We start from the raw sequence: 27,608 nt of genomic DNA, 5'->3' as shown, positions 1-27,608 counted from the left end.
CCGGAGATAAAAAACACAGCAAGCTCCCAAAAAGGTTAAAAGGGAAGGAGAACGATGAGAGGGGAGTGGGGTTGACAAGAGATACTCTTGCTCCTCACATTTTCTTTACCAAACAGGGCCAATGTGGTTAACTCTGAACTGCCCTCGGAAATGGCCTAGTAAGCCACTCAGTTTCAAGGGCAATTAGAGATGGGCAATAAATGCTGGCCTTGCCAGTGATACTCAAGAACAAATGTAATAAAAAAAATCATAGCACCATTATATTGCTCATCCAGAGATGTACCAACTGTCCTGCATCAAAACCTACAAACTCTCTCAGGTCAACTGTATCACTTGAAGTGCCAAAGGGCTCATAACCGAGAAAGCAGAGCCCCAACTCATCAAGTTCTTGCTCATTCTATATCACCAGCAACCAGCCTTGCCACTCTCCTCTGCAATATCTCTATCGACAAGCTAGTGAGCATAAGTGTAGCCAGCAGTCTAGCTGTAATCCAAGGACATGATGCCTCTCACAGTGTCATCTCACATGAGCGGAACTGGGTGATTTGGCAATATAACTCAACATCATGTTTGCCTGAACAGAATTACCTGGAAAAACTCAGCAGGTCTGGCAGCATCGGCGGAGAAGAAAAGAGTTGACGTTTCGAGTCCTCATGACCCTTCGACAGAACTTGAGTTCGAGTCCAAGAAAGAGTTGAAATATAAGCTGGTTTAAGGTGTGTGTGTGGGGGGTGGAGAGAGAGAGAGAGATTGAGAGAGAGGTGGGGGGGGGTGTGGTTGTAGGGACAAACAAGCAGTGATAGAAGCAGATCATCAAAAGATGTCAACGACAATAGTACAAAAGAACACATAGGTGTTAAAGTTAAAGTTGGTGATATTATCTAAACGAATGTGCTAATTAAGAATGGATGATAGGGCACTCAAGGTATAGCTCTAGTGGGGGTGTTTTTTTTTTAAAATAATGGAAATAGGTGGGAAAAGGAAAATCTTTATAATTTATTGGAAAGAAAAGGGGGAAACAGAAAGGGGGTGGGGATGGGGGAGGGAGCTCACGACCTAAAGTTGTTGAATTCAATATTCAGTCCAGAAGGCTGTAAAGTGCCTAGTCGGAAGATGAGGTGTTGTTCCTCCAGTTTGCATTGGGCTTCACTGGAACAATGCAGCAAGCCAAGGACAGACATGTGGGCAAGAGAGCAGGGTGGAGTGTTAAAATGGTAAGCGACAGGGAGGTTTGGGTCATTCTTGCGGACAGACCGCAGGTGTTCTGCAAAGCGGTCGCCCAGTTTACGTTTGGTCTCTCCAATGTGGTCTCCTCTACATTCTCTCTCCACGGATGCTGCCAGACCTGCTGTGTTTTCCCAGCATTTTCTGTCTTTATTTACCCAGGAGACTTCCCCTGCTCTTCCTCAAATCGTGCCATGAGATCTTTTATGTCCACCTGAGCAGTTCACCCAAATGATAGCACCACAGAAAGTTCAGCAGCCACTCAGCACAAAAATCTCCTAATAAAAAGCTGGTCTCAGTTAAAGTGACCATGAAGCTATTTTTTGATTATTCTAAAAACCCAACAGATTCACAAATGTCCTTTAGGGAAGGAAACCTGCCATCTGGGCCTAGTAGTGGCTCCCACCCCACATCAATTATTATTAAGTTTTCTCTAAAGTGGACTAGAAGTCCACTCAGTTGCATCAAGCCAACAGTTTAATAAGATTCACTACCATTTCTCAGGGAAAGAGGCAATGGGGGATGTTCCTTTTGCAACCCACCATCATTAGTTTGTGTTTTTGTTAATTAAATGGACAACCACTTAGTTGTACAATAACTTCAAAAAATCTCGTCTGTGCACACAATTCCTGCTTTCACCATTCATGCATACTTTCTTTGGTCAATATGTAACATTGGAACTGCTTACGTAAACATTTCCTTGTAACATCTGAACTGCAAACTCGAGCCTGCAGGGGGTGATTGCAGAGCAAGTTTCTGAAAATCGCTCTCCCAACTTGGTTGGAAACTACTACGCAAAAAAATATTCTGTTGCTTTCTGAGGTATTTGAACATTTCTGATCCACTTATCATTCAATTTGACAACTTACCATTAGGTTTTATTTCTCGCACGTAATTGCTGGGGAACCATCCAGTTTTGCCGTTTAGTGTCCCCTCCCACCATCCCCCTTCCTCAATTCTGGTCACATGGATAACATCACCCTTGGTAAAGCAGAGCTCATCCTCATTGGTCTGATAAAAGTTGAATTTTGCTTTCACCAACATGTGATGATTACTGTTATCAGTCATGTCCTTAAAGAGAGAGAGAGAGAAATATTTCATCAAATCAGCATCCATCCATTCCTTGATCAGAATAGTTGCAATAGGAAGTGCTGCTATATAAATCACTGATTAGACCTCAGCTGGATGGAGTGTCCAATTCTGGGGACCACACTGCACAAAGGTGTTAGGCCTTAGGGAGGGTGCAGAGGGGATTTCCTAGAATTGTACCAGGGATGAGAGACCAGGTATCAGAGCCACCCTGGGAGAATAACAGGGAGTTTTTCAGCTCAGGCACATCAAAATGTCATTCTGAAGATCAAGTTGAAGCTGTCTTATTAAATGTAACAGCCAAAGATACTGGGTAAGTAATTAAGAAGAAAAGAAATATAAAGGTCGTACAGCCCCAAGAATGGTTAAGCATCACACCTTTCTAACAATTTCCTGTTTTGTTAGAGAAGTACAGTGGTTAGTAGGGCATCTGTGGAAAGTCTATTCAGTAGAATTCTCAGCTGAGAAACTGTAGGGTGAGGTGTGGGGCCTATGGAGGGCACTTTAGGAAGCAGGGGTCCCACCACAGAGCTTTACCCACTAGGAGAAGGGCCTGGCAATATGGATGCAATCTGTCCCCAACGATCCACCCATTGAGAGAACCAATTTGCGAGATTTCTCTCACCCTACTTTTCTCTGCAATTATTTCATTACTTTGAAATTCCCTCCTCAGGTTCAACACCCACTCACCAAACTTCGATATTTTCCAGGGAAGTTTTTTGAAGTTCTTCCAAGTGATAAATGTGATCCTGTCAGAGAATCAACTGACTTGATATGATGGGACTGGTGGCGGGCACATATTGAATCACTTCCAACGCCGATATCTGCAGAACACAACCATTTAATTAGCTGTACAGTACAAAAGCAACTGGATAATCATTCAGAATATAACTTTGTCTGTCTTCTTTTTATTTCTAGTTTCATTCGTGAACCCAGTGAATATTTCACCCCAAGCTTTGCAACACAAGAGGAGAAAAAAGACAGATATATATTTGGATCTGACCCTTCCTTCAACAGAGGGTTTGGTTTAAAGGTTACTGACGCTCACTTATGAAATTATTACTTAAAGTAATGTAACGTCACTATATAGATACTGGACTCAGTATCTATCCCCTCTCTATCAGTGCACCATGGCTGCAGCACATACAGTCTAAAACTGCAGCAAGATTACAATGTGCCTCTCCTCCCTTGCAAAATCCACCACCAAAAGGACAAGAGCAGCAATGACAGGGAACACCATCACCTCCAAGGTTTCCTCCCGTTGGGACATATATTGTCGTTCCAGCATCATCATTGCTGGTTCAGGATCCTGGAATTTGCTACTTAACACCAATAGCCCAGTGACTACATCAGTTTAAGTCTACTCACAGTAACCTTGTCAGGACAGTTAATAAACGAGGTATTCCCAGAATTGTCCAAACCCCATGGAATCAATTTTTAAAAACCTCCCAGCTACCTCTGACCACATTAGAGAAAAGAAAATGAGCCAGTCTATCTGGTGAATAAGGGAATATTGTAGCTTGGGTTGGGTTTGCTGTGGGGGCATTTGGGTTTGGAGGAGTGTGTTAAGTTGGTGTGGGGGTGGGGCTGGGGGAGGCGGGGTAGGGTAGGGTTTAGTTGGATTGGGATGGAGATGGATTGGGATCGAGGTTGTTGGTCGGTGAGGGGTTGTGGGGGTCAGCGGTGTTGAGTTGGTGTAGGATGGGTTAGGTTCTTTGAAGTAATTGATGGAGATGGTGAATGATTCATGCCTTCACAGGGGACCCCAAACACAGGGACATACATACTGCAGAATAAACTGAGGTATTGAGCAGCAGGGAATCACAATGCCAGAATCCCACACTCACATCCTTCAGCCATTTCCTAAGCTACCATGACTGCCAACTGTGCTTATTTACTTCAGCAATTTTGCCAACCATATGGAACTGCGAGGATGTTGGGTACAGCTGCAGCTTAGGTCAGAGCAGGGCTTTGTACACTGCACTCTGTGTCACTCCTGGTTTTTGTATATCATAAGGATTACATTCAGAGTCATGCTTGAGCTGTTATCTTTCTGGGCTTCCTCCAATCCCACCTTATCTCCATTGCCTAGGCCTTCTATAAACTAGTTATGGTGAGGACCCTGCTTCTGTAAATATTTTGTAATGCACCCTCTCCACTCCTGCCTCAGCTCACCTGCTGCTAAAACCCACATCCAAGCTTGTGATCCATCTAAAGTACTCCTGACCGGTCTCCCACATTTAACCCTAAATAAACTAGAGCACATCCAAATCCCTGTTGCCCATGTTCTAATTGTTAAGTCCTCTTCATCCACCATCCCTGATTCGCTGATATACATTGACTCCCGGTCTGCCTTGCATTTAAATCCCTCCATGACCTAACTCACTCCTCTCGGTTCTCTATAACCTGCTCCAGCCTTACCACCATCTGAGATCTCTGCGCTCCTTCACCATTCCCGATTTCCATCGCTTCACCATTGACGGCCATGTCTTCAATGCCTGGACTCTAAACTCTGAATTCCCTCCCTAAACATGTGCAACTCCCTCTCCCCCTTTCAGAGGCTCCTTAAAACCTGAGTTCTGATGAAGAATCATACGGAAGCAAAACATTAACTCTGTCTTTCTCGCCACAGATGCTGTCAGACCTGCTGAGTTTTTCCAGCAATTTTTGTTTTTGTTTCAGACTTCCAGCATCCACTGTACTTTGCTTTTATCTCCTTAAAATCTACCTCTTTGGCCAAGGTTTCGGTCATCTGCCTTCATCTCTCATGTGGCTTGCTGTCAAATTTGGTGTGATAAAATTCCTGTGAATTGCCTTTAGGATGTTTTACTATGCTAATGATCCGTATTTGCTAATCTCCTAAATAAACCTGCACATATTACACCTACACTTCTGCACAGAACAAACTGCCAGGAGCCAGTGAGATTATATTGAGTGCCTGGTATGAATCTAATGTCCCTTCCCCCACCGTCACTGCAGGAACCAGCTTGAACAGCTGGCCCTCAGCCACTGATTTTAATTTTGCTGATTTTGTCAGTGAAACAAAATGTGCGATGCTGGATTTCTTACAAACATTTAGCTGGCTGTTTTAAGCTCAGGTTACCATGGGGATAGATAGTCAGACAAAATTCAGTCATCTGAAATTCAAAGGAGCCGGACGAAAACCTGAAAGTCAGTCAGTACCTGAGAGGGTGCGGGGGGTGGGGGTGGGGGTGGGGGAGGGGAAGGAAGCCTTATTAGCCTATAATCTACCTACTTGGTGCTCCCTCATTCTCTCTGCCAATCCCCTCCCACCCATACATGTCAAAACCAATATGCAACTCACTCACATGCATTTTTCCAATTCCAACCTAAAACCAGCCCAGCAGAAAATGCTTCTGGATGTTTTCATTTACCAAATAACAAAAGACCACCTGTGAATTGAGTCAAACACAGTCCATGTAATAGGAACAGGAGGAGGAGGCCATTCAGCCCCTTGAGACTCTTCGCCATTCAATTAGGTCATCACTGATTTATATCTTAACTCCACCTACCAGCCTTGATCCCGATCCCTAAACACCCATTAATCAATATTGAGACCTGTCGCTTGCGCGATAAGCATCAAGGAGGAAACTGTTCCTTCTTTGAGTAGCATCATGAGACCTTTTACCCCCATGTGAGGGAGAATAGGGTTTCCATCACACTCAAAGGGTGCACATCACACGAATGCAGCTTTGTTTGATAAGTTTTCTAATGAAGAATTAACAGTTAACTTATTGACAGCCAAGTATTATTACCCACTAAGTATTTTATATAAATCATCTGGGGGTGACTCACAATGAACATTAAATATTCTAATTAAAAGGAGAATGCCTGTAGTACTGTAGTTACAATTCCTTTCATTGTATTTCCTGCCTCTTCTTCACTTAATTATAATCAGCCCCAAAATTACCAAACTCAGTGTGCAGCCCTCTTAGTTGGAACGTAGATCAGAGATCAGTGAGACAAATTCACTGTGATTCAGATTTGTTATTGATTGATTATTCTGGGAGCTCTATGAACCCAGCAATGTCACAAGCAGAGGTGCATCATATGTTTTCCAAGGATGCCTCATACCACAGTCCAATTGCTGCAGGTTTGCAAAGTGAAACAGCAAGACAAGGGTCCATCTCATTCAGGAAAACCCTCAGAGGGAAGAGAGCTTTGGGAACCATAGGTCTGAAGTCACCTGTTCCTCTCAAGCTCACTCCACTCATCACACATCATATCTCAAATACTCAGATACTAAAGTCCAAACTATTATTTTCTGGGTGAAATCTCTCAAACTTGCATTTGAATTAATCAACAGTAACTGCTTTCACTGTCTCCTGAGGGCATCTGTCCCACAGATTCACTCACTCACTGAAACGATGTTTCTACAGATTAGTTTTGAATGGACTCCTTCGAGTGCAGGATTATATCCTCTGGTTCTGCTGCTGTGAGCAAGGCGAGAGAGCTGGTCACTGCGACCAAGCGGGCTGTGACTGCTGTTCACTATTGATTAACCCAATTATTGAAAAAAGGACCAAGGATCCATTTTATTTTAGCTCAAAAGCATTTCACTACTTGTATTTATGTCCTGATTTTTAATCACATTCTATCTCAGGATTTATCTCACACTAGGTAATCAATCTTTATTATGCACTGAGTAATGAGAAACACTGAGTCTGCTGTCCAGGTGCACAAAGAGGATCACATATTGATAGAGACAAGGCCAGGAAATCCTGACTTCACTCAGAGTTTCAGCAATTCATTACCCACCTGCAATGCAAACTCATTAAGCACCACACTGGCAACATGTCCAATTATGTTTTTATTTTGTTCCGGGGACGCTGCATGTATCACTCACAATGCAGTGTGAGAGTTTCCCTGAGGTGTTGGTGAAGGTGGTGCGGCATCACTAAGCATTTTAAACACAGTCACGATGGCGTGGGATTGGAGTCAACTGTGAATTCAGACTGGGTAAAGATGGCAGGTTTCCTTCCTTAAAGGGCATTAGTGAACCAGTGGGTTTTTATACACGAGGCGGAGATCGATAGATGTTTGTTGGTTAATGGTAGCGATCAGAACCAAAGGTAGGTAAGTAAGTGGCGTAGCGCTACTCTTCTTATTTTTAGGCAGTCCCTCGGGACCGAGGGTGAATTCCTTCCAATCCGAAGGTGACTAAAAAGTCCAATGCTGGAGCCGCACACTCTGCCACAGGTGGGACAGGTAGTGTTTGATGAGGTGGGTGGGTGGGGTTTAGTCTGCTCGGCCCCCGCCTGGTTCTGCTCGAAATGGTTGGCACCAGCGCAGAGGCTTCTCCTCCAGTTTGGACGCTCTCGAGTAAGAGATTCTCACAAATTGCTGAGGAGGTTGCATTTTTTTTCAGGGAGGCTTTGAGGACATCCCCGAAACATTTTCTCTGCCCTCCTGGTAACCGCCTGCCATGACAAAGCCCGGAGTAGAGAAAACAAAAACAGAATTACCTGGAAAAACTCAGCAGGTCTGGCAGCATCGATGCTGCCAGACCTGCTGAGTTTTTCCAGGTAATTCTGTTGTTGTTTTGGGTTTCCAGCATCCGCAGTTTTTTTGCTTTTATCCCGGAGTAGAGAGCTTGTTTTGGGAGTCTTGTGTCAGGCAACATAGCTGATTAACCATAATCAGTACCTCAACCCTGGGGATGCTGGCCTGAGAGGGGCCACTGATATTGGAGACCTATCCTGCCAATGAAGCTGCAGGATTTTGCGCAGGCGTCGCTGGTGATATTTCTCCAGGGATTTAAGGTGTCTGTTACACCTTGTCCACGTCTCTGATGCAGACAGGAGGGCAGGCCAGCACTGCAGGCCGGTAGGCCATGAGCTTGGTGCTGGAGTTGCAGTACTGATCAGCTCTGAGCAAACACAATGGTGGAACAGGCTCAAGGGGCTGAATGGCCTACACATGTTCCTATCTAAGGACTGACTCTAAATATGGAGCAACTTGTTGTGATCTGGAATGTCCTACCTGAAAGGTGGTGAAAGCAGAATCAATAATAACTTTCAAAGGGGAATTGGACAAATACCTGAAAAAGGAAAAAAAAAATTACAGGGCTATGGAGAAAGAGTCGGGGTTGGGGAGTTGTGGGGAGAGATGGTAACTTGGCTGGCTCTTTCAAAGAGCTGGCACAGGAATGATGGGCCGAATAGTGTATGATTCAATGATTCTATAAGACCAAAGACAAAGGAGTGAAATAGTTTGTCCAGCTAGCAAAGGTGAGGGAGAAAAATGAGGTGAAGAAGCCTTTGTAAATATACATCCATCAGACACCTGCCGAAGATGTACATCTACCAACTGGGCATCACAATTTCTCATTTGACTTCAAGCCAAATGTCACTCAGGATACAATCCAACATTGATCCTTGACACCGTAGCTGGTGACTGACTGTGCCCTGCAATGGCTTCATTTACATATCTCTCTTGTCTTTCTCCCTTGCCTTGTCCCCTCCCTCCCGGAACTCCCACAGCCACTTGACACAGACACTCCACCATCACCTGGTCTTCCAGTGCTGTCACATTTTCTCCTTTTCTACATACGCCATTCGAAGCTCAACGATTCTGCACTTTTCACACTCTCACTCAGGAGCCATAACACAGCTCACCCCCAGCACTACAGCTACTTCTTCCCAAGGCCTTAGCATCAAAAACAGGGGATCTCCTCCGTCAGCCAGACTTCCATGTGCACAAGGCCTAGGGGACTTGTCCCCACTCTGCAAGCATCAACGGGTGGCAAACTCCAACACAATACTGAGCATTACTGGACAGCGACATTCCCTGGCCTTAAATTACACAGCACTCTGAATAAGCCAACACAGCATAACTGTCCAGTCACCCACACAACCCCCTTTAACCTGATACGTACAAACATATAAAGCTTTGATTTGCAGGAGAAAAGAGTGGCAGAGACCCCAGGGTTCAGTGGAATTACATTAATCTGCTCTGGTGTCTAGTTAATGTGTCCACTTCCCAGAGAACTTTTTCAAGTTTTGTCCTGAGGATGTGGCTCATGCTGGAGAGGGAGAATGTTATCGTCCATCTCATATCGCCCACCTGTGAATGTGCAGTGTGGGACTGCAATTTCATGTGGCCCAAACTGGGTATGCACATCAGGCTCCCTTTCCCGAAGGACAGGAGAGAATCAGTTGGCATTTTATGACAATTTGGCAGCTCTCAGGATAACTTTTCTTGTGCCAGCCCAAAAAACACCAAATCAGGGCTCTACAGGAGGGTTTTGAACTCATCACCCCTGGGCCAGTAGTCCAAGACCAGGACAGAACATAATCATTCCCACTCCAGTCCAACAAGGACTTACAGATTAGGAAGAGCTTGGTCATGTTTTTAATTCTATGTATTTTATCCTCGGTGGTCAGTTATTGTTACTACATTGCACCTTAAATGGCAGAACACTCAGGTCTTAATACAAAAAAACCCTCCTGATTGATTCTGAATAATGCCATGGAGGGCGAGTCAGTTTAATATCTAACTATTAAAAGGATTTGATTCCTCTGGGGCGGGGGGGGTGGGGGGGGAGGGGGGGTGGTTGGCAGGCAATGGAATCCAGGACAAGGGGGCAGAACCTTAAAATTGGAGCCAGGCCGTTCAGGGGTGATGTCAGGAAGCACTTCTTCACATAATGGGGAGTGGAAATCTGGAACTCTCTCCCCCACAAAAAGCTGTTGAGGCTGGCAGTGAAATGAAAACTTTCTCAACTGAGACTGATAGGTTTTTGTCCGGTAAAGGGGATTAAGGGTTCAGGATCCAAGATGGGTATCTAAAGTTAAGACATTGATCAGCCATGACCCAGCTGAATGACGGAACAGGCTTAAGGGGCTGAATGGCCTCCTGCTCTTCTTATGTTCCTAATAATGTTGGTATTAGATCTTTAATGATGAATACTGGAGTGAATAAACTGCAAATTTAGATGGAGCCTCATTAGCTGAAAGCATATGTCAAAGAACCAAGGCAAAATCATTATCACCCCACCCAGATGTTTAGTGAGCGACTTAACATGCTCATTGAACTCACCATTAAACATCAGGAAACAGAGGAAAAAATATTGTTTCACTGTCATAAGTCATCAGAATCAGAACCAATTTTCCCTTCAGGTACTTTGAATATCCTGAATGATGGTTTAATAAACTATTACTGGAATGAATTATCTGAAAGGACACTGGAAGTAAACCTCAAAGAGAACTGAACAAACTCTTAAAAAGGAATAACTTGCAGGGCTTTGGGGAAAGAGCAGGGAGAGTGGAACTAGTTGGATAGTTCTTTCAAAGAGCTGGCATAGACACGATGGGTCGAATGGCCTCCTCCTGTGCCAAACTATTCGGTTATAAAGCACAAACTGTAAAATGGAGAACTGCTTCTTGATTGTATAAGGAGAAAATAATTCTGTTACAAATCAACCCTGAGTGAATGGCAGCAATGTGATTACCTCAAATTCCTATATGGAAAAAAACTGCACACAAACTCAACTGAAGATGCATAGAGGCCAGAGAAAGGCTCAGACTTTCATTTGTTCAATGCTCAGATGCCTCATAGGGAATTTTGCACCTATTATCAGAGGCAAGATACAAAAGGTTATTGAAACCTGGAACTCTCCTTCCAAAACACTGCTGAAGCTAGCTGGGGCATCAACTGAAAATTTCTAAACATAGACCAATAGATTTTTGTTATGTAAGGGTGTTACGGGGAATGGGCCTGCGGCTTATCCCCAGTGGTAATCACTTCACTATTGGTGGCCGTGCCTTCCGCTGCCTAGACCCTAAGCTCTCCAATTCCCTCTCTAAAGCTCTCTAATTCTCTACCTCTCTCCCCTCCTTTAAGTTGCTCTGAAAACCTACTTCTTTAACCAAGTTTCTGATTACCTGTTCTAATAACACCTTGTGCGGATTGGTGTCAACATTTTGTTTGTTTATATTCCTGTGAGCACCTTATGAAATTTAATTATTTCAAGGACCAAATTATTGCTGTTAAGATACATCAGTCACGATCTAATTGAACAGGTTAGAGGGTCTGAACAGTCTCTACCTGTTTCCATTTTTCTAATACTTGCTCCAAACACAGAGCCTGCCCATTCCAGTTGCTAGTTGGACCTGGAGTCGCGAGTACATTGCTTGGAGGAAGCCAGGAGAAACAACACAGCGGCTTTAAAAAAAAAAATCATGTTCCTTCACCACTTGCTTATTTGCTATAAAAACGTTGGAGTTGAGAAATAAAAGGCTGCTTCATTAGCAGTCAAGTCAGTTTGCTATTCAGTTGGCATGGGAACATAGTTCTCCCGTTAGAATGGACAGGACCATGCGTTGAAACCTTCAGTATTATCCCCAGCCAGGGTTGGCAACCCTACCACCTGCACGTTCGCAAAATCTATCTCTTCATAGTCATTGTCGTGGTTGAGGTCTGAGAGATCAAGTATAAGATAGACTAGACATAGGATATAGCTCCCTATACTCAGTGCCAGTGTCTTAGCGTGCACCCTCAATATAGCACAATCCACTGATCCCCATTTAGATGCTTCCTGTCTCACATGAGCAAGGCTTGGGACTTCACTCTTGTCAGACCAATGACTTTGTCAAGGCAAAGACTGAAGATATTTGTGGGCTGTTTTAAAGTGCAGGCTTAAATCCAGGGGAGAGGGAGTCAGGCCCTACGTGAAACTGCTTCAACTTGGTTCTTAATGAAATCATCAGTGGCTGCAGATTCAAACACAGTTTTCGCCAGATTACAAATCTATCAACCAATCCACTGCATGACACCATCCCCCTTCACTGATCCAGACCTGGAAGCAATCCAGGGAGATAAATCCAACCCAAAGTGTATCAGTTTTTACTGGCAGCTAAACCAGGAAAATGAGCACCTGGTACATTGCTGGGTACACAGCTTGTCCTCAATCTTTCCCTTTACATTATTCTTCTCCATTCTTGCTGATGCAATATGTGCCAATGCAATAAGGGTTAGTCTGCCCAATTGTGTTGGCAGTGGAGGGCCTGTTCCAACATGAATGTTCTTCAGAAAACTTAAACAGAGTGTGGTAGAGAACACACCAACTATTCCCCGGTAATGAGCTCCTGGAGATGAGCTTCACAGCACACGAGCAACCATCATACACTTGACTCTTTCATAACCTTTCTGTTGCAAATTACTCCTTAATGAATCTAAGAACAGGAGGAGGCCATTCGGCCCTTTCAGCCTGCTCCATCATGCAATTAAATAATGGTAGATCCGAATCTTAACTTCATTGACCTGCTGTGGACGTTGACCCCTCATACACTAGTTTAACAAATATCTATCAACCTCAATATTGAGATTTTCACTTGATCCACTCCAACCTCACCCCACTCCTCCCCCAGCCTCAACAGCTTTTTTGGGGAGAGAGTTCCAGATTTCCACTCCCCTTTGTGTGAAGAAGTGCTTCCTGACATCACCCCGAATGGCCTGGCTCCAATTTTAAGAGTCTGTCCCCTTGTTCTGAACTCCCTCCCACCACAGGAAACAGTTTCTCTCTATTGGCCTATCAAATCCTTTAACCATCTTAAATACCTCAATTGGATCACCCCTCAATCTTCAAAACAAACCTAGTCTATAAAATCTGTCCATATAATTTAAACTAGTCATCCCCAATATTACTCTGGTTAATCTGCGCTGTATCCACATTATGGATACTATATACTTCCTGAGATGTGGTGCCCAGACTTGAACACGGTTACTCCAGATGCAGCCTAAGTAGTGCTCCAGAAAACTGCAGCATTACTTCCGTTCCCTTGGATCCCACCATCAATGGTCAGTATTCCTAAGTGAACCGTAGCGTGACCAGACATAGAATGACTATCAGTGATCTTGAACTCTAGAATGTGCAAGCCCCTACATCTTTGAAACAGTCTTTTCAACAGTAATTGTTTGAATCAAGTTCCAGTCTAGAGATTTCAGCTAATAATCCAGGCTGATAATAGTGCAGTACCAAGGGAGCGCCACACTGTCGGAGGGTCAATACCAAGTGAGTGCCACACTGTCGGAGGGTCAGTACTGAGGGAATGCTGCACAGTCAGAGGGTCAGCACCGAGGGAGCACTGCATGGTTGGAGGGTCAGCACTGAGGAAGTGCCACACTGTTGGAGGTTCAGCGCTGAAGGAGAGCCGCATTATCAATGTGTCAGTACTGAGGGAGAGCCACACTGCCCGAGGGTCAGTACTGAGGGAGAGCCGCACTGCCCAAGGGTCAGTATTGAGGGAGAGCCGCACTGCCCAAGGGTCAGTATTGAGGGAGAGCCGCATTGCCCGAGGGTCAGTACTGAGGGAGAGCCGCACTGCCGGAGTGTCAGTACTGAGGGAGAGCCGCACTGCCGGAGGGTCAGTACTGAGGGAGAGCCGCACTGTCGGAGGGTCAGTACTGAGGGAGAGCTGCACTGTCGGAGGGTCAGTACTGAGGGAGTGCTGCACTGTCGGAGGGTCAGTACTGAAGGAGAGCCGCATTATCAATGTGTCAGTACTGAGGGAGTGCTGCACTGTCGGAGGGTCAGTACTGAGGGAGTGCTGCACTGTCAGAGGGTCAGTACTGAGGGAGTGCTGCACTGTCAGAGGGTCAGTACTGAGGGAGTGCTGCACTGTCAGAGGGTCAGTACTAAGGGAGAGCTGCACTGTTGGAGGGTCAGTACTGAGGGAGTGCTGCGCTGTCAGAGGGTCAGTACTGAGGGAGTGCTGCACTGTCAGAGGGTTAGTACTGAGGGACTGCTGCACTGTCAGAGGGTCAGTACTGAGGAAGTGCTGCACTGTCAGAGGGTCAGTACTGAGGGAGTGCTGCACTGTCAGAGGGTCAGTACTGAGGGAGTGCTGCACCATTGATGCAGCCGTGTTTCAATGAGATGTTAACTAAGGTTGTGTGTGCCCACTCAGGTGGGTGTAGAAAGATCCCATGGCATTATTCAAAGAAGAGTAAGGGAGTTCTCCCCAGTGCCTTGGCCAATATTTATCCTTCAACTAATATCACTATAACAGATTATCACTTTGCTCTTTATGGGATCATACTGTGCACAATTTGGCTGCTGTTTTTGCTACATTACATAGTGGCTTTACTTCAAAAGTACCTCATTGGTTGTGAGATGTTTTAGGGTGTCCTTAGTTTATGAAAGCAGGCTATAAAAATACAACTGTTTCCTTCTACCCAAATTATTTATTATGGGGAGCTGCTGCAAAGCTCCTTTGTACCCTGAAGGTCACCAAGTAGGATTGTAGATTATCTATCAACCATACAGCCCATAATATTTACATTGTTGCCCATAAATAATATCATTTAACCAGCACCAGAAACATTTCAATCAGGCTTTTGCTCCTCTCTATTGTTACCTCGTCTAAATCCCTTTAACAACAGCTTGGCATTTATATAGCCCCTTTAACATTGCAAACATCCAAAGGAGGTTCAACAGGTGCACTAAATGCATGAGGTGCTGCTCAGCTTGTGAGACTAACACAAGAGGCTACAAGTACAAAACAAATTAACCTCAAGTAAGGCTTGTGGTGGTGGAGTGTATCTAAAAGATTCCCACCAAAAGCCCCTTGCACTGTTTTTAAAGATAAAACTCTCTCTCTCCAACCTCCTTCACCATTACACACCCTCTGAACTCTCCCTTTCTTTGAATCCTGCCTCATACTCATTTCCCCCTCTGACTTAACCATTGATGATCACACTCCCCAGAAAGAGGAGAAGAAAGTAGGGGCGGAAGGGTTAGCAAGGGAATTCCAGACCATGGGGGTCTAAAAGGCTGAGGGTCTGTGGTGGGAGAGAACTGGATGAATGAATGCTGTCAGCAGAGGCACAAGGGTGTGTAGCAGCATCAACATTTACAATGAAAGAGATTGGTGATCATTTACATTGCAAAGATAATATAACAAAATCATGCTCTCAGGTCAGAGTTTCACCCATAGGGAGCACGCATCAGGAATCTGATGGCACTTCGTAAACAAGGCTCCATCAGGGGTAAAAAAAATTAAACAATCGTTTTCACATCACCTATTATAACTGTAGGACGGAGGTTGAAAGGTCACCAATTTCATATATAGTTAGCTGTGAATCTAATGTTGCCAAGCGCTGCTTCAAAGTGCAAGTCTGATTCACTGAGAGACCAGCCCCTTCTGAAGGAGTCCCCTTACCTGCAGTTACTTTGTTCAAAGCCACCAACGAACTAAGAATCTTGTTGAAGTTCTGTCCTTGATAAAGGTCATTGGCATCAAAAGTCTGCAGGAAAACGATAGAAAAGATAATTTCATTTTTTTTTATTGTTAACACATTATTTCTATCTTTACAAAGTGGAGCTTCCAGAGGAGGGGCAGCTTGATGAATAAAAGCCAAATGTACAAGTCCAGGATGTTTGTAGCTGACGAGTCTTTCAATATTTGAAAGGAAAAGTTCCAACGTATTTCTGAACATATCCATATCTGTGAAGACTTGTTTTCACTCCCGACAGCAGGCAATAAAGAAAACACACACACACCCACCTCCAGTTTATCAGACAAAATAGAATTTGTCTTTTCCCACAAAGATAAATATTGCTGCCTCTTTCACTGACTCAGAAACCAGGCAAAAAAGTAACCTCGATGTGGAATCACAGGTCTTGTGCCTCTGATCTCTATCAAATCCACAAAAGCATTCATGAGCTGTAATTGCAAGGTTTTCAATGTAAGCATTTAATCTGGATGCTCACAAGAATCTCAGCCTCAACAGAGCACGCTCCACAATTTCAGATGTTGGAACTTAATTTCACATAACTCTGCAATTTTAAAATATGCTAGATCATGGAAAGCATCAAGCTACTCTACCTTACAATACATTGGGCAGAAAGAACCTGTAAGCAACTTTGAAATGGAGCTCAGTTTATTAACGACACATTGCTGTATTCTCACTAACCACATTACATTGCAACAAAAACATTTTGGTTTAAAAAAGGTTACAGTCCTTACCATACTCTGCACAGTGGGATGTTCCACATTTCAAATCAAACCCAGCCATGCACCAACACAGCTCTGTCCCTTCCAAATACTCCATGACGTCAGTGAGAAGCATGGTCAGGAGGTGTCCTTCCCAAAGTTAGAACTTTGGTACTTGTTGAATTTACATCATGTCTATCACCTGCTCACAGTGTGAGATCTCACCAACAGACAGCAGTTTTACATAAGACAGAAACGTCAGTGCAACTTTTGTCAAAATCTTTTCACCCTATTTCAAAGAAGAGCAGGGGAGTTCTCCCCAGTGTCCTGGCCAGCATTTAGTTACGCTGCTCATTACCTCAATTCTGTCCGTGGGCTCTTGCTGTGCAAAAGTTGGCTGCAGTGTTTCCTACATTACAACAGTGACGACACTTGGAAAGTATTCACTAGCTGTAAAGTGGTTTGGACACCTTGACGTTGTGAAAGGCACTACAAAAATGCAATTCTTTCTTTCTTGCAATTCTCGTCAATTAAATTCAATTAGGGGATCTTTACAAAGCTCCAGAGTAAGCTTATGATAAGAGGGCCCAGATCAGGCCTGTGACTACTGAACTCCTTCAGCGTGTGGAAACCATCCAACTGCTCCAAACTCAATCAAACCTCAAAAACAATTTGTGATAACTTATTTGGGATTTCCCAGATGTTGCCAACATAACTTCAGACTTACAATGAAGCTATGACACTGTTATGGTGCAGAGTGGGAAAAGGCCCATGGAGATTCTTGCTAAATGTTTTGCCAAGAAAATATATAAATTACCCCAAAAAGGGAAAAAGGATGAACTGGTCTTTGTGGAACATGAAAACTGTGACAATTGCAAAGAAAACTGCCCCTTATTAATAGAAAATTCTCCATCCAGTAATTCTGATAGATGGAAAACCATCAGTCATGTGCAATTGCCTGCACCCCATTCCCAGGCAGACAAGGCCTGGGGCTTGCAGTTGGGAAGTACAACCTTTCACATGATGTCCCCATGATAACAGTGTCATTCTTGCTGGTAGTCAAAAAAACCCAATGATTTAAAAACGAAGGGGAGATGGGTTGCCTGGGCAACCAGGCCAAGTTAACTGATTTCAAAATGAGTCAGGATGCAGATTTGTTTGAGGCACACGTTTTAATATATACAGTGAAGACATTAGCAGATACTCCAATTCCAGACCCACATCATTACCTGCTCACAAGATTGAAAACGGTGAAAGAAAGACGTGCATTTATATAGCACTATTCACAACCTCAAGACATCCCAAAGTATTTTACAGCCAATGAAGTGTTTAAGTACAGTCATTGTTGTAATGTAGGAAAAGTGGTAGCCAATTTGCACACAGCAAGATCCCACAGACAGCAAATCAATAATGACCAGATATTTTTAATGATGTTGGTTGAGGCATAAACAATGGCCAAGATATCGGGGGGGAACTCCCATAGTCTTCTTTAGATAAAGGGCAGAAGGGCCTCAGTTTAACATCTCATCTGAAAGACAGCTCAACCAACAGTGCAGCAGTCCCTCATTACTGCACTGGAGGATCAGCTTCGATTATGTGCTCAAGTCTCTGGAGCGAGACTTGAATGCACAATATTCTAACTTGGAGACGAGAGTATTAGCCACTGAGTCACGGCTGATACTCTATGCCTATAGAATGGTGTGAATGTGGCATTCACTTAACACATGGGGCGGTTAAATTGAGTAGCATAGATACATTTAGGGGAAGCTAGATAAACACAAGGGATAAGGGAACAGAAGTATATGCTGGTAGGGTGAGATGAATTAGGGATGAGGAGTCTCATGTGGAGAATAAACACCAGCATGAACCAAATGGCCTGTTCCCATTCTGTAAATACTCTGTAATAATTCTTGCAATATGTCATGGAATGATCGGCAGAGCTCAGTTCAAATATCTTCAGATTGAATGGTAGGGAATTCACTCACAATCTTTAATTCTAACAGATAATCCAAATGATTATTGCTTGCATTGTCAAAATGCAGCTTAGCATCTAAGAAGTCTATCTTATTTTCATTCAAAAGTCATCACTTACCAGGCTTCGTACAGAGGCTCTTCTATGTAAAAAGGTATTTCTCCCCTAATTTCAGTGCTGTTATAGATTTGTTTTGATTCAGTATCTCACTGACTTCTTTGCCTTCTGTATATTTGTCTAGAAATACAGCTAGCAGTTTTAGCCTGTAAGCCTGGAAGTTTCTACCATTCAGAGCCCCTTACAAGATTTTGAGTAGCTATTCAACACAATTCTGCTAAAACAAAACTTTAATTCACACGTGATTCACTCACAATCACGAGATTCAGATCCTAGGACGTTGATCTGCTATTGGAAATGTTTTCCACCATGAACATAAGACAGTAATGTTGGGGGCAATGAAACTGAACTCTAACATAGAATCAAGAATTTTACGCATATTGGGAGACCATTCAGCCTATTGTGCCTGTGCTGGCTCTTTGAAAGAGCTATCCAATTAATGCCACTCTCCACAGCCCTTTCCCCGTAGCCTGGCAAATCTTTCCTTGTCAAGTATTCATCCAATTCCCTTTTGAATGTTATTACTGAATCTACTTCCACCATCCATTATGAAGTACATTACGGACCATTATAACTCTCTGCATTAAAATTCTCATCTCTCCCTATTCTGTTGCCGTTACCTCAAATCTATGCCCTTTGGTTACTGACCCTCCTGCCACTGCAAACCTTTTCTCCTTCCTTAACCTATCATAATCATGCATAATTTTGAACAATTTTACTAAATCTCTGCTTAACGTTCTCTGCTCTAAGGAGAACAATCATAACTTCTCCAGTCTCTCACAGAACTGAAGTCCCTCTTCCCTGGTATTATCCCAGTAAATCTCCCCTATACCTTCTCCAATTCCTTGACATCTTTCCTGAAGTGTGATGCCCAGAATTGAGGTAAACTAGTGATTTATAAAGGTGTAGCTTAACTTCCTTGGAACAGTGCCTTCAAAATAATAAATCGTTAAAGAAGGACAAATACTTACTGTGTGGAGGACCTGAGCAGAATTGGACAAATGTATGATGGGTCAAAATCCTGGAACTCCCTCCCCAACAGCACTGTGGGTGTACCTACAGCACATGGACTGCAGCGGTTCAAGAAGGCAGCTCACCACTACCTTCTCAAGGGAAATATGGGATGGGCAATAAATGCTGGCCCAGCTAGCGACACCCACATCCCATGAATTAATTTAAAAACTGCTCTTGGGGGAGTCTCACATCAGCTAACATCAACTGTCCAGTTTTTCCATTGCTTTAATCTTTGTTGGGGAGATGTTCCCCAGCAGGGTCTACTCTCCTGGTGGGCGATAACATTGAGAATCTTCTTCCAGATTTCAAGCAACAATGATTTTATCTTTCGTAATAAATCAGAAAGAGAAGCCTTGGCTGACTCACCTACACAAATTGCCAAGCTACTGAACTTGAGGCGCATGAACTAACACATCCTACTAAAATTAGAAAGAAATGCTAAACTGAGCTAAAACTTTCCAACTAGGTGCAATATGTAGAGCCTGAACCTCGTGTTGTTAAAGTAACAACTTAGGTTGTATTTTATTACTGAACAAGACATTTTATGTGACTTACAGATGTAAATGTCTTTTTCAAAAGTAATATATATGGAAATAAGAATTTTAGAATATATTGTTGGTCAATTTGTTTAGGCTTTCTAAATATATAATCGGTAGTTACAGGCCTTGTTGCTATGCAATGCATTATTAAAACTCCCAAGTTCCTGGTCCATGGCCAATGCTTGCAGAATGTTTAATTATTAAAGAATAATGATTTTAACCGTTTGTTGAGTTGGTAGACATAATGATGTAACTCAGGCCAAACCACTTTGCCCGTAAAGCTTTCATGTTGAAAACGAGACAAGGCTCTTCTCACACGAACAAAAACAATATTCCTCCAAGTTCTCAATAACACAACTAAACAAGAGGCACATTGAAAAGCAAATCTGTCCACACTCTGTAACACGTTAGTGTCAACTTTTCCATTGTAAAGTTTGATGTCCACAATGAGTGGAAATGTTCTTTGTAAACTTGCTATATTGTAACTGCACCATCCGACCAGTAGTTGGTGCTGCAATGTCTACACTCCAACCAATTCTTCTACTTAGTTTCCCAAATTGGCTTAAGGTTTTGCCATTAAACTATATAAAAAGTCAAAATGTATAAAAATAAGCCCTGAATGTCTGTCTTTAAAATGGGGCCTAAATTAGGTTTTTCTCCCATGATCCAATTATCCCCCACACTCTGACCTCACTTCACCTGAGATCACACATGATCTAGCACACTTTCTCCTTAGGTAAAAGCAAAATACTGCAGATGCTAGAAATCATACGGACTTGAAACGTTAACTCTGTCTTTCTCTCCACAAATGCTGTTAGACCTGCTGAGTTTTTCCAGCATTTTCTGTTTTTGTTACACTTTATCCTTTCCTCTGTACAACAATGCTAAGGACTAACTGATAGTAATAATTAATAATAAGTTAATAGGATCTTGAGTGTCCTAGTGCATGAATCACAGAAGGTTAGTAGGTGGGTACAGCAAGTAATTAGGAAAACTAATAGAATGTTATTGTTTATTGCGTGGGGAATTGAATATAAAAGTAGAGAGGTTATGCTTCAGTTATAAAGGACACTAATGCTCTGTACAGCTGTGTACAGTATTGGTCTCCTTATTTAAGAAAGGATGTAACTGCATTGGAAGCAGTTCAAAGAAAGTTTGCCAGATTAATACCTAATATTGGAAGGTTGTCTTATGAGGAAAGGTTGGACAGGTTAGGCTTGTATCCACTGGAGTTTAGAAGAGTAAGAGGAGACTTGATTGAAACATATAAGATCCTGAGGGGTCTTGACAGGGTGGATGTGGAAAGGATGTTTCCTATTGTGGGAGAATCTAGGACTAGGAGTCACCATTAAAAATAAGGGATTGAGTGTCTTTGGAACCCTCTTCTTCAAAAGGCGGTGGAAGTAGAGTCTTTAGATATTTTTAAGGCAAAGCTAGATAGATTCTTGATAAGCAAAGGTTATCGGGGGTGGGTGGGAATGTGGAGTTGAGGTCACAATCAGATCAGTCATGATGTTATTGAATGGCAGAACAGGCTTGAGAGGCCAAAATACTTCTACATTCCAACCAACTCTACTCCTCAGTTTCCCAAATTGGCTTAAGGTTTTGCTATTCAACTACAAAAAGTCAAAGCGTATGAAAATAAGTCCTGAATGTCTGACTTTAAAATGGGGCTAATAAAGAGACACCAGTCCCTCTTAGAAAGGTATGGAAATCATAGTCCAAGGGTCTGGCACATACAGGGTTAGTGTGGCACTGAATACAAAGTGATGTAATAAGGCACATGATCCAGCTCCAGGGGTCAGCGTGGTGTTGTACAGAGACGTGTGTAGACCTAAGCATGGAGACAGCCCCTAGCTTTGTACCCTTTACTGCACGTGTAAACAGTTCTAGTAGCTAATAAAGACTTACAGTTAACCTGCAGAAAACTACGGAGACTTCTTTAAGGCATACCGATCTGTAACCAACACCCCACAACAGAAATATAGTACAAACCAGCTGAGCCCAGGCTGCTTATTCTGCTCTAGCTTGGCAGTGGCAACTTCTTGGAACAGTAATGAAGGCAGAAATGGAATCTAAGATCACTCAATTAACGTAAGCAATGGCTGTGTTACAATCCTTCACATCACTCTCATTGGGAAGATGCAACTGATCATGAGATGCCTGATGCTGACCTAATTTTTCTTGATTTGCTTTGGGTTAATTTTAGCAAGAGCATAAATCTCCGTTTGGAAGAAATCATTGGCCCATCTAATCAATCTTCTTGGAGGCCCGCTCATTTTATCCGTAGGCTTGTTTCGCTCCGAGGGTATTTGTCTAATGGTAGAATGCAAGAAATGCATAGCACAGCAGGCAGCTTTTCAGCCAATCAGGCATATACTAGCTCTTTGAATGAGCTATCCAATTCATATCACCCTCCTGTTCTTTCCCCACAGCCATGAAACATTTTCCTTTTCAAATGTTTGTCAAAGTTCCTTTTGAAAGTGATAATTGAATCCATTTCCACGTTTGCATTTGCATTTCAGACAGTATGCTACTAAACTAAAGGTCGATAAGTTTCTTGTATCAGCTCCTTACTACCCCTGGTTGGCACCACACACCAGGAAAGGTATATTGGCCTTCACCGGAATGCTACTGGGGCTTAAACGGTTAATTTTTAAAGACAGTCTGAATAAAGGTTAGCTTTTATTCCCTTTCGTATGAAGGGTTGAGGGGTTATCGAATTGAGCTGTTTGAACCGTTTAACGGATTCAACAGGGCAGAGAGAGAGAGAGAGAGAAACTATTCCCTCTGGTGGTGGGGCAGGGGAGACCAGAACAAGGGGGCAGAACCTTCATATTCGAGCCAGGCCGTTCAGGGGTAAGGTCAGGAAGCACCTCTTCACATAAAGTGGGGTGGAAATCTGGGAGCCCCCTCCTACAAAGGCTGTGGGTGCTGGGAGACTATTGGAGCTCCCTACACTGAGTTTGATTTGACTTTTGCTGGGTAATCAGATCAAAGGAAAATGGACCAAAGGCAGGTGAAAGGGGTCGAGGTCCAGACCAGCCATGATCGAACTGAATGGCGGAGCAGCTGAGAGGCTCTATGGCCTCCTCCTGTTCCTAAAGTTGCCATAGTTCTGTGGTGCTGCCATTCTGGATAAAAAATACTAAGCTTATCAATTCCAATCAGATCATCCACCATCTAATTAGGTGGCGAAGGAGGCTCGAGGAGCCGAATAGCCTAATCTTGCTCCTAATTTGTATGATCGTAATGGAACTGTGCCCAGAAAGTGCAGAAGCATTTGTTTACTCAGCTTTTCATGGCTTTTATTGCAATGAAGATTTACATCTGGATATTTAAATGTGGCAACCTTTCATAAACAAATACTTAGAGAAAAGGATCTTTGTTCCCATTCACAACAGATCAATGACAGTCAGCTGATCACTGAGCACATTTAACCGACAAGTGTCCTTTCAGCTGATAGCACCAATGTACATGGCGCATTTGACACTGTGAAAAGAACTCCAGTCCAGAAAAAAAACTGGACAAATAACAACTTATATTTCTATAGCACCTTTAATGTAGCAAAATGTGCCAAGGTGTTTCACAGGAGCATCATCAGGCTGTAATTGACACTGAGCTAAAGGAGGGGGTTGCAGAAGGGGTGACTATAAACTTGGTCAAAAAAGGTGCAGAGGGAAGTGGAGAGGTTTAAGAAGGGAATTCCAGAGCTTAGGGCAGCAGGTTTCCTTCCCTAAAGGATATGAGTAAACCAGTTTTTTGTCCCAACACTCTGACAACTTCATGGCCACTTTTACTGAGTCGAGATTTTATTTTTAGCTTATTAAAACTGAATTCAAGTTGTCAAAATGGCCACAGAGGGATATTGAACTATGGGTGAGAGAAGAGACGCTGGCCAGGAACTGGATGAAACAGAAGAAACTGAGGGTTTTGGACCACTCCATCAGGAAAGAGGGAAGATACAAATAGACGGGGAGAGAAATGGAGACAGAGCGAGCGAGACAGAGAAACAAAACTGTGCCTATGTCTGAGAAAGAACAAGTGCATGAGTGGGTAGGTGTGATCAGCAGTGAGCAGGAAGCTGTGCGGGCCTGGCCTGGTGTGGAAGGAGTCCAGGGCTGGGGTTCTGGGATAAGGAGTGGAGCTCTTGTACCTGACTGGCTCCTGTGTATCAAGAAGAGTTCCAGAAAGAAACATTCGCTGGACAAAAACAACTGGTTGTTAAATGGACAGATATGAAAGGCACTGAGAATAAATGTTAAGTCCAACATTTGTATATTAAGGAGTGAATGAGTCTGAAGCCAGCCTGTACCTTAAGACAGGTTTATTTCCAAGCCTGGAGAATAAAGACACAGAAAACGTCCCATTCCCCCCAACTGCCAGTATAAACACCTTTCTATATTTTTTTTGGGTCAAAAGATTATACTAAAGAACAAACACGTTCATTTAAATATATCATTTAGCATTGAAGACAAGTGTTACGAGTTCCTGTTATAAGCGTTTTAAGTTTTCCTGTGTTGGTAACCCATGGCCTAAGATCCCATGTCCATCTGCGTTGCTATATGCCACCATATCACGAAAAATTGTGAAAGAGATTCTCCTAAAAGCAAACTCCACTCCAATACATTGCTCCAGGACTTATCTACACTCTATATTCTTGTAATGAAGCCCTCATACTCCCAATTGGGGACAGCTGCTCTTGATTACCAATTTAAAGCATCTACTGGATTGCAACACAATTCCAACACTAACAACAAGAAGCCACAAGTCCACTTGATGGAAAATTATTTGATAGTCTTGTGGATAAAGCTGTGATGAGACTGATCACTGTCTAAACCAACCTGATGTGAAATCACACACCACTGAATTCACAACAGCTGAGTGAAGAGGGGGCAGTGCAATCTGATAATCCACGTTTATTGTAAATATTCCAGACATGGAAACTGCCAGCTCCTAACGAGAGCAAGTGTTTAAAACATGAGTGACATTCTTCAGGAATACTACCCAATGGTGAGTAGACTGGTCATCAGTGATCCCCATGTCAGGTTTAGTGCTAACTCAGTGCAAAAGACACTTTGACATACACACTATCATTTTCAAATCATAGCACTGATCCTCTGGAAAAAAAAGAGAAGCTATTCTCAGCAGCTCACACAAGATGCAAAGTTAAACAAATAAAGCCAGCAGTGGAAAACACTTCCTTTCCTTCCAAAGAAAAAGATTAACATTAAAAATCTGCAAAGTGGAAGAGACAATGAACAAATATTTTGTGTTTGGCTCCACGGTAGAAGACACATGTTCAATACCAGAAATAGATGGTAACCCAGGGGCTAAAAAGTGAGAAAATTAGGGCAATGAATATCAGCAGCAAAAATATACTGGAGAAACTTAAGGGACTAAAATCCAGCAAATCCCTGGGACCTGACAGTCTACACCCTAAGGTTCTAAAAGAGATAGCTGCAGAGATAGTGACTGCATTGGTTATGATTTTCCAAAATTCCATAGATTCTAGAAAGGTCCTAGCAGATTGGAAATTAGCAAATGGAGAACTGCTATTCAAGAAAAGAGGGAGAGAGAAAACACAGAACTACTGGCCAATTAGCTTGACATCAGTCGCTGGGAAAGTGCTGGAATCTATTATTAAGAAAGACTTAACCAATGCATTCAGAAAATCATGGTAACATCAGACAAAGTCACAATGATTTTATGAAAGGGAGATGGTGTTAGACAAATTTATTAGTTCTTTGAGAATGTAGCTAGTAGGGTAGATAAAGGGGAGCCAGTAGATGCTGTATACTTGTTTTTCCAAAAGGCATTCGATAAGGTGCACACAAAAGGTTATTTTGCAAGATAGGGGTTCATGGAGTTTGGGATAAGATATTAAAGTGGATAGAGGAATGGTTACTGGACAGAGAACAAAGAGTATTGATAAACAGGGCATTTTCAAATTGACAGGCTGTAGCTAGTGCAGTGCCACAAGGATCAGTGTTGGAGCCTCAGCCATCTATAATCCATGCTATTGGCTTAGATGAAAAGACTGAGAGTATTGTATCTAGCTTTGTGGTGATACAAAGCTAGATTGGAATGCAGGCTGTGAGGAGGACACAGAGAGGCTGCAGAGAGATACAGATAGGTTAAGTGAGTGGACGACAAGATGGCAGATAGAGTAGGAGTTTTGTTTTATTCTTTCATGGGATGTGGCCGTCATTGCCCATCCATAGCTGCCCTTGAGAAGGTGGTGGTGAGCTGCCTTCCTGAACCGCTGCAGTCCATGTGGTACACCCACAGTGCTGTTAGGAAGGGAGTTCCAGGATTTCGATCCTGTGACAGTGAAGGAACGGTGATATATTTCCAAGTCAGGATGGTGAGTGGCTTAGAGGGGAACTTGCAGGTGGTGGTCTTTCTATGCACCTGCTGCTCGTCCTTCTAGATGGTAGAGGTCATGGGTTTGGAAGGTGCTGTCTAAGGAGACTTGGTGAGTTGCTGCAGTACATCTTGTAGATGGTACACACTGCTGCTACTGTGCATCAGTGGTGGTGGGAGTCAATGTTGAAGGTGGTGGATACAGTACCAATCAATTGGGCTGCTTTGTCCTGGATGGCATTGAGCTTCTTGGGTGTTAATGGAGTTGCACTTATCCAAGCAAGGGGTATTCTATCACACTCCTGACTTGTGCCTTTTAGATGGTGGACAGGCTTTGGGGACTCAGGAGGTGAGTTATCTGCCACAGAATTCCCAAACTCTGATCTGCTCTTGTAGCCACAGTATTTATATGGCTAGTCCAGTTCAGTTCATACGAACAAGGAGCAGTAGGCCATTTGGCCCCTCAAGTCTGTTCCACCAATGGTCAATTGGTAACCCCCAGGATGTTGATAGTGGGAGATTCAGCGATGAAGATGCCATTGAATATTGAGGGGAGATGGTTAGATTCTGTCTGATTAGAGATGGTCACTGCTCGGCCCTTGATGAAACGAATGTGGGTAAGTGTGAGGTTATTCACTTTGGTTGTATTAATAGAAAAGCGGAATGTTTCTAAAAGATGTGAAACTTGTAAATGTTGATGTTGGTTGTTAATGAGGGACTTGGGTATATTCATGCAAGGAACACAAAGTTAGCATGCAAATACAGCAAGCAATTAGGAAGGTAAATGGCATATTGGCCTTTATTGCAAGGGGATTGGAGTACAAGAATAGGGTAGTCTTGCTATGGTTGTACTGGGCTTTGGTGAGACCACACCCGGAAAAGTGTGGGCAGTTCTGTTTCCATATTAAAGGAAGAATAAACTTACATTGGAGGTGGTACAGTGAAAGTTCACTAGATTGGTCCCTGGGGTGAGAGGGTTTTCCTATGATAATAGGCTGAGCAAATTGGGTCTATATTCTCTCACGTCCAGCAGAATGAGAGATGATCTCAAGGGCTTGACAGGGTGGACACAGAGATTGTCTCCCTTTGCTGAGAAACCTGGAACACAGAGGCACTGTATCTCAAGGGGCTGATCATTTAGGACTGAGATGAGGAGAAATTTCTTCACTCAAAGGGCTGTGAATTTTTGGAATTCTTTACCCCAGAGCATTGTGGATGCTCCATCTTTGAATATAACAATATCAGAGTTTACCATTGACCAGAAACTGAACTGGACCAGCCATATAAGTAGAGCTACAAGAGCAGGTCAGATGATGGGAATTCTGCAGA

The 27,608-nt window shown here is 43.2% G+C and overlaps 1 protein-coding gene across 5 annotated transcripts in view; it reads right to left on the bottom strand.

Annotated features, from left to right (window-relative positions):
* Positions 1–27,608, bottom strand: part of LOC121283855 (rho guanine nucleotide exchange factor 7-like) — a 103,636-nt gene that overhangs the window by 57,340 nt on the left and 18,688 nt on the right. For all 5 annotated transcript variants that reach the window (XM_041198654.1, XM_041198651.1, XM_041198653.1 and 2 more), the window contains exons 3-5: positions 15,498–15,582; positions 3,004–3,137; positions 2,094–2,295 (exon numbers count right to left, since the gene is read on the bottom strand). In XM_041198654.1, the coding sequence (XP_041054588.1) occupies positions 2,094–2,295; positions 3,004–3,137; positions 15,498–15,582 (421 nt within the window). The remainder of the gene's footprint in view (positions 1–2,093; positions 2,296–3,003; positions 3,138–15,497; positions 15,583–27,608) is intronic.

Source organism: Carcharodon carcharias, chromosome 11 (genome assembly GCF_017639515.1).
Source record: "Carcharodon carcharias isolate sCarCar2 chromosome 11, sCarCar2.pri, whole genome shotgun sequence".
NCBI classification, from domain to species: domain Eukaryota; kingdom Metazoa; phylum Chordata; class Chondrichthyes; order Lamniformes; family Lamnidae; genus Carcharodon; species Carcharodon carcharias.
Note: the sequence above shows the minus strand (reverse complement) of the source record. Positions and strands in the feature narration are given on the sequence as shown.